Below are 14,224 nucleotides of genomic sequence, written 5' to 3' on the forward strand. Positions count from 1 at the left end.
TCAAGGATGTGACTATGTAGCTCTCACATCGAGAGCAAACCACATCCTAAAAAATTAAGCTTATGTGGAGGCCTCCTAAAGATATTCTAAAATCTAAAATTTGTGAGAAACAGTATTTTCTCTGTAATGTCTTGTTAAATATCTCGTTAAATTTTCTGGGTATAGACATTATCAATCACCCTTCCCTTCAATCTAAGTAGGGGAAAAATCTGCATTGTCAGGACAGCAGACTAGATGGCATAACACTTGGGACTCTGGCCAGTCCTGATGCCAAGTTTCCAGTGGATTCAAACGGCTGGTAGTGGGAACTGTGGCAAATACAGGCTTTTGTGACCAGGAAGAAGAGGGACTAGGTTGGAATCCTGAGTAGAGCTTAACCTACCAGATCTCCTACTATACAGGAACATCGACTCCTCTGCTGGCTACCCTTCTCTCTTCCCTGTATCCCAACTTCCCAGGTCTCACCTCCATCGCATGCTAGGGAGCAGGAGCAGCAGCCAGGGGCAGTGCAGAAGTGACCCAGAGAGGTTCTATGCTGGAGAGAGAAGCTGGGAAGGAAAGCAGGCATGTAGATAACAAAGCCCTCTACCTCTCTGAGTGCTGTGTATGTGGGGAGGAAGGCTACAGAGCTGGAGTGCACTATGTTAGCAATTGAGAGGAAAACTGAGGGGGATGAGAGCAGGACGGATGACAGAAGGAAACAAGCAGATTTTACTCTGTCTTCCATCCATCTGAAAGATTTCCTACAATATTTCCTTTTAAAGAATGCTGAACTGGTTTCTGAAACAGCAGAATTTTTTTTCACATTGCTTCTCTTTTCACCAAAATCTCAATTTCTGAATTAGAACAGGTTAAAAGAAGCTTTTTGTGGTAAAATTTGCTCTTTCCCATTGAGTCACTCCATGCATATGGGAACCACAAACTTGGCAATGCTCTTCTTTCTATACTGAAAGGGATTATACCAATTTCTTCACTGGGGACTAGAACGGCCCCTGTCCCCACAGCTCAGTTTTGCATTTAACAACTTCTATTGGCAAATGAGAGGGGGAAAAACACTGTACTAAAGTTTACAGGTTGGGATAGAAAGCAGAAACAATGCTGACTGCAACCTCACAGGAACTGGAAGGCCACCTTCATGATAGCTCTTTGACTCACAGACTTTTGGTGGATTCTCAAGAGAACCCTTTTAGTACAACGGTCCACTGTGGCGGCCCACTTCCGTTTGGCCTCCTCATCCTCATCCAGCAGGCATCTCCGCAGGTCCTGCTTGTCTGCCTTGCTCAGGGTCCTGTCAGTGACGGGACGCACCAGCTGCGATAGGTTGAGGTGACTGTACAGGCTTCTCTCCACCACGTAGGTGATATTGAACTCACTGACAGAGGTGCGCCCTCGAAGCCTTCTGTTTGGGAAACCACAACCTCCTCCCCCTTTGGCTTTGTGCCGGAGCAATTGTAGGTCACAAGTTGCAGGGGATGCTCCTTTCCTGGCAGGACGCTGGCAGAGAAAAGCTCTGGAACAGGAATAGTTAGTATCCATTTTCTTCAATCGGATCTGCTTCCTGACACTCTGAACCTCCTCCAAGGACACCAGGAGATGGTGCTTGTGCCTGTTGCTGTCATAAAAGCAAATACTTTCAGTACTTACCCCATGGCTCAGGGAGCCAAGGCCCTTCTTCATCTCCCCCTCTGTCAAAGAGCGGCAAACCTTCTGGGTCTTCTCCTCTTCTGGGTAAGAAAAAAATGTCCCCAGCTTCTTCGGGGGCTTAATAAGGCCACGGCTATCAGTTTTGCTGAAGGTCTTAACCAGCTTCCTATTAGCACCCCAAGTATCTAGGCTGCTGGATGAAGGAGAAGTGGTGAATGAGTCCGAGTCATCCTCAGGCTGCTTTTCAGAAGAGCCATCTAAGTAGAATTGCTTCTTGTGAACTCCAGAGTAAAGTGCCGATCTGTCATCCAGTACAGGAGAGCTGTCGAGTGAGTGCTCGTCCACACCTACAGGGGACAAAAGCAGCAAAACATAAGTCATCTTTCACACTTCTTGTCTAATTTACTTATACACTAATGAGTCTTCCCCTGGAGGTTGTGCTCTGGCCAATCATTTCATTAAATTAAGACAACAACAAAATACAGATACTTTTTAAAACAGAGAAAATATTCCTGACTACTGTGATTCACAGTAGCCGATAACATTTTTGTTGGACAGACTTGCAGCAAATTTTCCCACTTCCATAAGCAAAGCAAGAATTCTTGGGTAACTTAAATAAGAAGCAGCCTTAAAGAATATTTTAAAAGGACATTATCAAGACCTTTTCAGTATTTTAAACATCATTCTTTACTTCCAAGTGGTGTCAGTAATGAACCTTTAAAAAGCTGAAATCAAGATGCTTCTTCCCAGAAGATATTTTTTCGTCAATGAGCGCACACACTGTTTTATGATATTAATTAGAAATAATAATAGTAATAAAACTACTCTGCATGTATACAGTGTTTTTTCATTCACTGTATACAAACCTCACAGAGCTATAATGAAGGCGCAGATTGTATTTTCTTTCATTTACAGATGAGATAGATGAAGAACAGAGAAGTTAAGTGGCTTGCCCAAGCAAGCCAGTGGCAGAGGTGAGACCAGAACCCAGGTGTCCTAATACATCACTTATATGCAGACTATGCTCCTCCTGTTGTTTTTTTTTATTGTCACTCTGGGTGCTGAGATGTTGGCAATGGGCCAAATTCTGCTGTTCTTAAATGAGCAACATTCCCATTGAATTCTAAAAGAAGTTTGCTCAGTTGAGGACTGCAGATTTTGATGCATTGATATTTACATATTTATTTAAAGAAAATAAGGGCACAGAAGCACTGAGTGTGGAGGGAATCTTATCAGAAGTTGCATGTATTTTGCAAACACAGTAAAATCACAGGAGTCTTCCCCACGTCTTTCTTACAAAGCACATTGCAGGAAAGTCTTGAAAGAAATGTGTACACCCACAGGGCCTTCCATACCATTCTGTTGGGTCCTAGAGCTCAGCTACCAGCAATGCAATGAGATCATTATGGGCAAGAAATGCATTCAAGATACTCAAGAGCAAATAATACAGCAAACATTCCCACTTGGTTTCAGATTTCCAATAGCCAGTACTGCTACAAGCCAACGGTATTTCTCTCTAAGGTATGGAGCTGAGCCCAAGGATCATACTGAAAGGCTAGAGCTTCCTGGGGGTGGCCCCAAGTTCTATTTAACATTATGTTCACTTAACGCATTTGTGACAGAAAGGGAGTGGGTCAAATTGTGGGTGTACCAACCTCAGCATCCCTTTAAAAAATATGCTTTCAGCAGCTCTCCATATTTTAGGTGGAAAAAATGATTTTTCAAACTGAAATATTATTTTAAAATGACGGCTAGAACAAAGATACAGGAATGGGACCTGGGCTGCTTTTGGGATTAGTGGAGGCAAATAATACACTTAAAACATAATTCCTTTTCACGTGTAAGGGTTTTAGAGAACATTTTCTTCAGATTTTTCTACTGAGCATCTTTTAAGCCAGATGCTGAGTTAGGGACAAATGCCAAAAAATAGTACACATATGTGACAGTTCTGCCCCATATATTAGCTAGTGCATGTATGTAGGTGATTCACACAGCTGTATGTGTTCCCAAGTGCTCACAGAACTGTCTTATACAGATTGAATTAATTTTTAGTGAGTTGTAAAACTCTTTTTTAAAAGTAAACCGGAGTTTTATCCATCCCCATTATAACTCAAGGGGTTTTCACAGTGTTACAGCAGGGATGAATTTGGACCACTGATTTCAATTATGGGGTTGGTAAACTATCCTAATAATAGTGAATACATTCCAACGTGCACACAACACTGCAGGTCTAGCCTCAGCCTATACGAGGTTGTAAATTCAGAGTTGAGGCTTCCTGTTTCATCTTCTGTACATTCTGTTGGCAAGAGACATCTGCTGCACATATATTAATTGAAACCTCAGCCTCTCTTCTGTGAAGGTACAGCCAAATAAATTAAGGAATGGTTATGTGCCAGATTTGACACCCTTTAACTCTGCATTTTCTGGATCTGATTAAGAGTCTTAACATCACTTGCACTGAACTGTTCAGTGGTTCAATTACTTTTTTTTCTTTTCCCAGTGTAAAAGAATAATAGTTCTCATGGGAGTGAATAAGTGTTGACAAATTACACTGGCTTATTGAGTAAATATGTATTTAAACAGCTTGCAAAATATGCATTGTGTGTCACAGGCCACAACAGATGTTGTATGGAGTCAGTCCATAGTATAGAGCAGCGGTGACCAAACTTATGGACACGCTGAGCAACATATGACAATCTTCAGAAGTTCGAGAGCTGGCGTTCACCTGCTGGGGGTTGGGGCTTCAGACCTGCTCCTGCTGAAGCCCCAAGCCCTGGAAGGCATGCCACGCGGGGCTGAAGCCCTGAGACCGCCCTCCCTGCTGGGCAAAAGCTCCTACCCCACCACCCCTGCTGTAAGGCAGAGGACCCGAGCTCCCACCCACTTCAATCTGGTAGGTGGAGAATGGGGAAGGAAGGGGGGTTGTGGGGAGCTCTGCCAGCCCCACTTTAACTATAAAAGAGCTGCATGTAGCTCACAAGCCACGGTTTGGCCATGCTTGGTATAATGACACTAACATATATGATTTTTTAAAATGCTATGGAGAAAAAGATAGCAGAGAATTAGCAAGCATCAGTGACTCAGCGACTAAAAAATTAAGATAAAATACCGATAGATTCAGTAAGCATCAAATTCTATTGCCCAGTCAAATCTACATTTAACAGGATGAAGGAGTCTGTGTGAAAAGCATGGGAAGCTGCATCTGGAAATGCAGTGAACACCGCTCTTTTCTTCAGAAACAACAGAAACAGGTGGGAAATTTTGGCAAAATTACCTGTGGGGAGCTCCCTGACGTGGGCATAGGGAATTTCTATGGGAAATTTTACTTAAGAACGTAAGATTGGCCATACTGGGTCAGACCAGTGGTCCAACTAGCCCAGTATCCTGTCTTCTGACAGCAGCCAGTGCCAAATGCTTCAGAGGGAATGAACAGAACAGGGTAATTTTGAGTGATCCATCCCGTCCATCCAGTCACACAGCTTCTGGCAGTTGGAGGTTTAGCAGTTGCGTTCTTGACCATCTTGTTTAACAGACATTGATGGACCTATCCTCCATGAAGATATTGATTTTTTGGGGGGCCCAGTTATGCTTTTGGCCTTTGCAATATCCCATGGCAATGAGTTCCAAAGGTTGATTTTGCATTATGTGAAGAAGTACTTCCTTTTGTTTGTTTTAAACCATCTGTCTATTCATTTTGTTAGGTGACCCCTAGCTCTTGTGTTACGTGCAGGAGTAAGTAACACTTCCTTATTCACTTTCTCCACATCAGTTAAGATTTTATAGACCTCTCTCATATCTCCCCCTTAGTCGTCTCTTTTCTAAAATCTGAACAATCCTAGTCTTCTTAAATCTCTTCGTATGAAAACTGTTCCATACCCCTAATCCTTTTTGTTGCCTCTCTCTGCACCTTTTCCAGTTCAAATATATCTTTTCTGAGATGGGGCAAACACAACTACATGCAGTATTCAAAGTGTGGGTGTGCCATGGATTTATATAGTGGCATGATATTTTTTGTTTTATTATCTATCCCTTTCCTAAAGATTCCTAATGTTCTCTTAGCTTTTTTTATTGCTTCCGCACATTGAGTGGATGTTTTCAGAGAACTATCCACAATGACACCAAGATCTCTTTCTTGAGTGGTAACAGCTAATTTAGACCCCACCATTTTGTATGTACAGCTGAGATTATTTTTTCCAGTGTGCATTACTTTACACGTATCGACACTGAATTTAATCTGCCATTTTGTCACCCAGTTTAGTGAGACTCCTTTGAAACTCTTCACAGTCAGCTTTGGATTTATGAATAATTCTGTAGAGTCTGTAAATTTAGCCACCTCACTGTTCACCCCCTTTTCCAGATCACTTATTAATATGTTGAGCAGTACAGGTTCCCAGTACAGATCCTATGGTAACTGAGTCTACTCATACACTTTAATGAGTAGTGGCACATGAGCCAGCAAACAGAGCTGTAAACAGGGGCATTTGAGTGGGAGTTCTGTTGGAGGAGAAAGCAGGAGGCAAGACCCTGTTCTTTAGTGGCAGTCAGTGACATTGTTGTGGGTGATGTGTGTTTTTTCTGATTTCTGTTCAGTTTGCAGAGGCTGTTAGGGGGCAGTATGATCTGAGAGGAGCAAAGTCCTGATTAGGGAATGGGGCTTCTCTGATTAGGGGGCCTATAAAGACAATCAAGCAACCAGCTAGTGGCACAGGAGACTGCAAACTGAGCTGTAAACAGGGGCGTATGAGTGGGAGTTTGTGGGAGCGGTGTGTCTGGTGTTCTGGTATTGTTTGGGTTTTTGTATTTGTATGTTTGTTTGTTTGTTGTTTTTCTTTTTCCTTGACAGGACTTGAGGTGGGAAGTCTATGCCAGACAGAGGCAGAAGTGGGAGTGAACCAAGCAATGAAAGACAATGAAGATGACCAGATTCAGAAGCTGCAGGATTTACGTGATCCTAGAGTGGGTACCTGGAAAGAGTTTCGTTTGTATGAAGTGCTGCTTGATAGAGTAGTTGGAAGAGAAGATCCGAGGGTTGGAGATGAAGGTGGAAAATACAGTTGATTTCAAAGGGGATTCGAGCAGATGAGGGAGGGAAGGTAAGAGGAGGCTGAAGGGAAAAGTCAAGACTCAGATGTGAACTGGCCTGAAGAGCTCTGAGGGGAGACTGCTGGGTGAGGAAAGTGGCCAATGGAAGCATGAGACTACAAGAACTAGGCAAAGGAAAAATAATGGGCTAGTGAGGGATAAACAGAGCCCAGGAACAGGTTTGCTGAGTTGGACAATGTTAAAGGCGAACAGCAGGCCGTAACTGAAGGAGGGAGGGCAAGGAAGAAGAGAAGAGCGGACAGTCTTATGGGAAGAGTCAGTGGAGCTACCCGGAGTTCAGAGCCCCAAGAGAATACAGGATGACTTCCAGAAGATTGCAAGGGAGAATAAAAGACAAGAGGACTTGCAGACAGAAAGAACTAGAGGAAGGCTGGAGAATGACACCATCACAAGGAAAGACAGGTCTATGTGATTGGTAACTCCCTACTAAGAAGAGCAGACAGGGCTGTCACCAGAGCTGATCCAGAAAACATAAAGGGTGTGCTGTCTGCCGGAAACTAAGATACGGGATGTGGACCTGAGGCTGAAGAGGATCCTGATGGGAATAGGAAAGAATCCACTGATTGTCCTTCATGTGGGAACAAATAACACCGCTAGATTCTCACTGGAACGTATCAAGGGAGACTATGCCAGGCTGGGGAAGATGCTTAAGGAAATGGAGGCTCAGGTGATCTTCAGTGGGATTCTAGCAGACAGACAAGATTATGGTGATCAATAGATAGCTCAGGCAGTGGTGTTTTGGGATGTTTGACCACTGGGAGGCATTCATGGGCAGAGGACAGTTCGCATGGGATGGACTCCACCAAAATAGGGAGGGAAATAGACTTCTGGGATGGAGATTGATACAAATAAAATACAGATAAAGAGCTTTAAATAAGGAAATAGGGGGAGATGGTTGGGAGATGCTCATGAAGTCTCCACATTTGATTCTAACATTGAGCGGGAGGAAAATCAAATAAGAAAGGGTACAGCAATGGAGACAGGAACAGCAGTGGGTAGGAGAATGGACATTAAGAGGAAAGATAGTGCTGATACCAACAAAGCTAGAAGTCAGGTAGGTGATACTGGCAGTAGAAAGACTGTACCCAATCAATTGAGGAATGTGGGCAAAGCTAACCAGCAACAATTAAGATGTTTGTACACCAATGCAAGGAGCCCGAGTAACAGAATGGAGGAACTAGAACTACTTGTACAGGAAGTGAAACCAGATATTATAGGGATAATAGAAACATGATGGAATAATAGTCATGATTGGAGTGCAGGTATTGAAGGGCATGTGCTGTTCAGAAAAGACAAAAATAAAGGTAAAGGTGGTGAAGTAGCATTGTATATTAATGATGAGTTAGACTGTAAAGTAATTAGAAGTGATGGAATGGATAAGACAATCTGTTTTGCACCAAAATCACTTTTTGGGGAAAAAGCTACTACAGGTTCCCCTGACATAGTGCTTGGGGTATGCTACAGATCTCCAGGATCTGATAAGGATATGGATAGAGACCTATTTAATGAAATAATTACTATTAGGAATTGTATGATTATGGGAGACTAACTTCCCTGATATAGACTGGAGGACACGTGCTACTAATAATAGTAGGGCCCAGATTTTCCTGGATGTGAAAGCTGACAGATTTCTTCACCAAATAGTCACTGAACCAACAAGAGGTGATGCCATTTTAGATTTGGTATTGGTGAGGAGTGATGACCTCATGTAAAAACTGATTGTAGGGGACAATCTTGGTTGGAGTGATCATGAGCTAATTCAGTGTAAACTAAATGAAAGGATAAACAAAAATAGATCTGCAACTAGGGCCCTTGATTTCAAAAGGGCAAAAACTTTACAAAATTAAGGGAATTAGTTAGGAAAGTGGACCAGACTGGAGAACTCAAGAATCTGAACATGGAGGACGTTTGGAAGTACTTTAAATCAAAGTTGCAGAAACAATCTGAAGCATGCATCCCAAGAAAGCGGAAAAAATTCATAGGGAAAGGTTGCAGAGCAAGTATTTCAAACAGGTGATTAACTGAAAGCCTACCAGGAATGGAAGATGGGTTGGATCAGCAAGGAAAGCCACCTCTTGGAGGTCAGAAAAATGTAGAGATAAAGTGAGAACTGCCAAAATCCAAGCAGAGCTGGACCTTCAGGAAATTAAAACCAATATTAAAAGGTTCTATAGCCAAATAAATAAAAAGAAAACAAGGAAAGAAGAAATGGGACCTCTAAAGAGGATATTTGAGAATGGGGTAGAGATTAAAGATAATCTAGGCATGGCCCAACACCTAAACAAATACTTTGCCTCCATTTTTAATTAGGCTAATGAAGAGCTTAGGGAGAGTGGCAGGCTGGCTAATGGGAGCAAGGATATTGAAAACAGAAATTACCACATCCAAGGTGGAAGTCAAACTCAAACAGTTTAATGGGACTAAATTGGGGGGGACACGGATAATCTCCATCCAAGAATATTAAAGGAACTGGCACATGAAATTGCAATCCAATAGCAAGGATTTTTAATGACTCTGTAAACTTGGCAGTCATACGCTATGACTGGAGAATTGTTAATACAGTAAAAGCTGATTTATTGGGCATGTTGGGGGGTGCCAATAAGTGAAAAATGCCGGTTAACTAAGAGGGAGGGAGTTTGGGTGTGGGAGGGAGTGCAAGGATGGGGGTTGGGGTGCAGGGTCTGGGAGGGAGTTTGGGTGCTGGAGGGGTGCTGGATCTAGGGACCGCTCACCTCGGGTGGCTCCCTGCAAGCGGCGATCTGTCCTGGCTGCTCCTAGGCGGAGGCGTGGCAGGCAACTCTGTGCGCTGCCCCCGCCCTACCCTGCCCTCAGCTCTGGCTCCACAGCTCCCATTGGCTGGGAACCGCAGACTGTGGGTGTAGGCAGCATGCAGAGCTGTCTACCACACCTCTGCCTTGGAGCAGCCAGGATAGATCGCCACTTGCGGGGAGCTGCCCGAGGTGAGCCGCCCCTGGATCTGGCACCCCACACCCCAAGCCCCTTCCCGCACCCAAATTCCATCTCAGAGCCCTCGCTCTGCACCCCCTCACATGCCCCAACCCCCTGCCAGCCCCACACCAACCAAACTATAAACTGGACTTTCCAGGAAGATCAGAAATGCTGGTTTATAAAGTTTTCCGGTTGGTGAAGTGCTAGTTGGTAAAACAGCTTTTACTGTATATTTTTAAATAAGGAGAAAAAAATGATCTGGGAAACTAAAGGCCTGTTAGTTTGACCTCAATTGTATGAAAGGTCTTGGAACAAATTTTGAAAGAGAAATTAGTTAAGGACAGAGAGGTAAATGATAACTGGGATAAAATACTACATGGTTTTACAAAAGGTAGATCATGCCAGATTAACTTGATCTCCTTTGAGGAGATAACTGATTTTTAGACAATCTACCTGGATTTCAGTAAGGCATTTGATACAGTTCCAGATGGGAAATTATTAGTTAAATTGGAGAAGATGGGGATTAATATGAGAATTGAAAAGTGAATAAGGAATTGGTTAAAAAGGAGACTACAATGGGTCATACTGAAAGATGAACTGTCAAGCTGGAAGGCGGTTACTAGTGGAGTTCCTCATGAACTGATCTTGGGACCAATCTTAATTAACATTTTTATTAATGGGAGTGTGCTAATAAACTTTGCAGATGGAGGAGGACTGGAATATCATACAAGAAGATCTGGATGACTGAGAATTTGAGGAATAAATGGGATGAAATTTAATAGTGTTAAGTGCATGACTTGCACTTAGGTACTATCAGCAAGAATTTTTGCTATAAGTTGAAGACTTATCAGTTGGAAGTGACAGAAGAAGAGGAAGACCTGGGTGTATTGGTTGATTCCAATATGACTATGCGCTGCCAATGTGATGTGGCCATGAAAAAGGCTAATGCAGTCCTAGAATGCATCAAGTGAGGCATTACCAGTAGAGATAAGGAGGTGCTAGTACCATTATTATGGTGAGACCTCATCTGGAATACTTTGTGCAGTTCTGGTCTCCCATGTTTAAGAAAGTTTAATTTAAACTGGAACAGTGCTGAGGAATGGAAAACCTTCCTAATGAGAGGAGATTCAAAGAGCTTGGCTTGTTTAGTCTAACCAAAAGAAGGCTGAGGGGAGCTATGACTGCTCTCTATTAATATATCATAGGGATAAATACCAGGGAGGAAGAGGAATTATTTAAATTAAGTGCCATTGTGGGCGTAAGAACAAATGGATGACAAGTTTAGTCTTGAAATTAGATGAAGGTTTCTAACCATCAGAGGAGTGAAGTTTTAGAACAGCCTTCCAAAGGGAGCAGTGGGGGCAAAAAATCTGACTGGCTTTAAGACTGAGCTTGATAGGTTTATGGAGGGGATGGTATGAGGAAACTGCCTACAGTGGCATCTCCAATAACCAGTGATGGGATGCTAGATGGGGTGGGCTCTGAGTTACTACAGAGAATTCTTTCCCAGGTGTCTGGCTGGTAGGTCTTGTTCATGTGCTCAGGGTCTAACTGATCATCATATTTGGGGTCAGGAAGGAATTTTCCCTTGGGTCAGGACTGACAGAGACCCTGGTTTGTTTGTCTTTTTACTTTCCTCTGCAGCATGGGGCACGGGTGACTTGCAGGGTTAAACTAGTGTAAATGGTGGTTTCTCTGTAACCTGATTTGAGGACTTCAGTAACTCAGCCAGAGGTTACGGGTCTATTGCAGTGTGGGTAAGGTTCTGTGGCCTGCGATGTGTGGGAGGTCAGACTAGATGAACATGATGGTCCCTTTCTGGCCTTAAAGTCTAGGAGTCATTAAATACTGATTAGCTTGTTAAGATCAATAGCTTTTGCTGGACCAAACTGATAGTAAACCAAAAAAAAAAAAGTTTTAGTAGCCTGGTCAGCCGTGCTAACCAGAGCCGCCAGGGTCCCTTTTTGACTGGGCATTCCAGTTGAAAACTGGATGCCTGGCAACCCTATTCTTTCTGCAGTTTCCCCTCAAAGGCCACATGGTGGGGGGATGGCAGAGAGGCAACACCTGGGTCATAGTTTACCCAGAACGTGTGGAGGTCACCCCTGCATAATTTTGGGTCTCTGGAGTACTTGGGGGAAGGAGTAGCCATAGATGGGCCTCCTTCCTCCCAGTGCAGCAGTCCTGGGAGAAATCCACCACCTTGGGGCATTCACTCAGGGGTTGTGCCTTCACTGCAGAATAAACTTGGGCTGTTACTCTGGTGTTGCCCCAACCCCCTCCCATTCACACACAAAACCATCTCACCCCAAGGTTAGTGGTGCTTTCAACCCAGGCTAGCTGGCTTGTATGGGGCTAGAGGCTAAAACCTAAATGAGGCCTTCACTCAGGCTGGTAACCCGCCTACTTTGCAGTGAGGATATAGGCTAAATTATTCAAGTGCTGACAGTTCTCCAGCGCCTTCATACTTCCATCTATGTCCAGGAGGACAGACAAGTTCTATAATTCACTAAGAAAGAACCATAGAGCAGCTCAGTTTACTGCAGCACAAAGAATAATGGGAATGACCCTACAAGTCCTAGCGACACACATAGGTGAGCACAGCACCAGTAACTTGGGTATGGCATTGCAGTGTTGCTGCTCACATACAGGCTAGGCTAACTCCAGTGCTCAGACCCAGGTACTGATCACCCAAGTTAACTGCAGTGTAGACATATCGACAGGGTGAGCACTTCTGCACCTCTCCCTAGGCTCTCTCTACACCAGCAGCATGGCTTTTGCATGCTGTAACTGTTTGCCTACATGTTTTCCACCAGGATCATAGAAGGCACAGAGATGGAGTTAGTGCAGCAAGAATGTGTGATAGAAATTCTCTGGCCTTGCCAAAGAATGATACCATGTAGAACAGTTCCACCTTCACCAACCAGGCACTCCCCTTCCAAATCCTTAGAGCTGCAATTGGGGAATGTTCTTGCAAAGGTGTCTCCAAAGGCTTGGAGAAAGAGAACCAAGTCAGGGTGGCTCTGCTCCGCTGCTTGTGACATAATAGGGGCACAAATGTCATGGAATTTCTGCTACCTTTCATTCTTTCCACAAAATACAACAGAGGGGATGAAAATAAAGCCAAGTTCTAACCTCCAGATAAAAGGACTCTCCAATATTGCAATTGGAGTGCTAACAGACCTTCAGCTGTAGCAGTTACTACCTCCCAAACAGCCACATTGCTCTTCTTAAAGTCTTAAAACAGCTGGGATAACTCAATCTTTATAGAAAACACCACCCAATTTCACAGAGCTACAAGTTTATGGCAACGAGTACAATCATTCTTATTACCCCTCACCCAGAAGGCTCCCCGCCCCCAACCTTCTCTATTCAACACAGAAACACCCGTTCAGTTTAATTGAGAATAACTGTATGCACTTTGCTTTTACCTTCTGTGCTGGGTTTTTTCATTTCTTCCACCCTAATTAGTTTCTTTCTGACTCTGCGAGTAGAGTTAACCAGCTTGTGCAACCTCTTAAACTTCACCGACTCCTCTGTTTCATCATCCGATTGTTCTCTTGACTGGCAAAGAAACAAAGGGAATGTTAATAAAGTAATTGTTCCATAGCTTGCTCCTTGAAGTCAAGTTAACCCAACCCAGCTGCTGCTCTGTGTCAAAGCAGCTCTGTAACTGGCATTATATTCTCCACCCAGGTCAGAGAGAAGCATTGAAATTATTGACAGATTTCAAAGTGCATAACATACCATTTTGACTTCTAATTCTGTGCAACGTGAGGTCCTAAAAGCACTGAAATACATTGCTACCCTTGTCTTCCTTTCCATGCATTGTGTAATAACTACTTTCACGTCCTCTTTCAATGCATTGCAGGCAGGGCTCTTCTTACCATACCAGTTACGCTCCTGTGGTTTGGGTCAGGCACTGGTTTGTCTGGCCTGTCGGAACTTGCCATTTAAAGCTGGTAATAAACAGCCTCTCCAAACTGAAACTCTATCATTGACTTTTTCCAGTCTTCCCAGAAAATCAAAACCAGCAGTACAAGAAGGGGACGGGAAGGAAGATACTTCATCCTCTGTCTCGTTCATTAGTTACACGCCGCCACAGCTACAAAATCCTCTTTCTCCTCCTCCCCCTATCCCACACTCTTTTTGAAGGCTCTCAAGGCTAGGCTTAGGATGGACACAGCATTCCTCCAACAAAGACCAAGGGAAAACTCTGACCTTTTCAGATATACAGTATAGTCCATATTCCCCAGCATCCCGTTTCATTTTGCGTCTGATCCATTATGCTCAGTTCCAGCTGTTTTCCCTCAAGTATCAAACATTACAGAGGCAAATAAAAATTCACTCGCTCCAGCAGCAGACACACAACAAGCTGAAACAATTTATTCCTTGTGGACGAAATGAGGGTTCCAATTTTTGAGACAGATCCAACGTTCAATATGCTACTTCCTCTGTTTTAATCTATTTAGAATGTAAAAAGGGGAAGAGGGGGGAGGAAGGCACTCCAGCTCTTACAGTACAGGAC

The 14,224-nt window shown here is 43.6% G+C and overlaps 1 protein-coding gene across 7 annotated transcripts in view; it reads right to left on the reverse strand.

Moving 5' to 3' along the window:
- SASH1 (SAM and SH3 domain containing 1) overlaps positions 1-14,224 on the reverse strand; it is a 248,113-nt gene that overhangs the window by 36,490 nt on the left and 197,399 nt on the right. For 4 of the 7 annotated variants that reach the window (XM_054021817.1, XM_054021818.1, XM_054021816.1 and 1 more), the window contains 2 exons: positions 13,128-13,260; positions 1,645-1,991 (listed from right to left, as the gene is read on the reverse strand). In XM_054021817.1, coding sequence (XP_053877792.1) covers positions 1,645-1,991; positions 13,128-13,260 — 480 coding nt within the window. The other 3 variants (XM_054021821.1, XM_054021820.1, XM_054021819.1) reach the window with 3 other exon arrangements.

Source organism: Malaclemys terrapin, chromosome 3, assembly GCF_027887155.1.
Source record: "Malaclemys terrapin pileata isolate rMalTer1 chromosome 3, rMalTer1.hap1, whole genome shotgun sequence".
NCBI classification, from domain to species: Eukaryota; Metazoa; Chordata; order Testudines; family Emydidae; genus Malaclemys; species Malaclemys terrapin.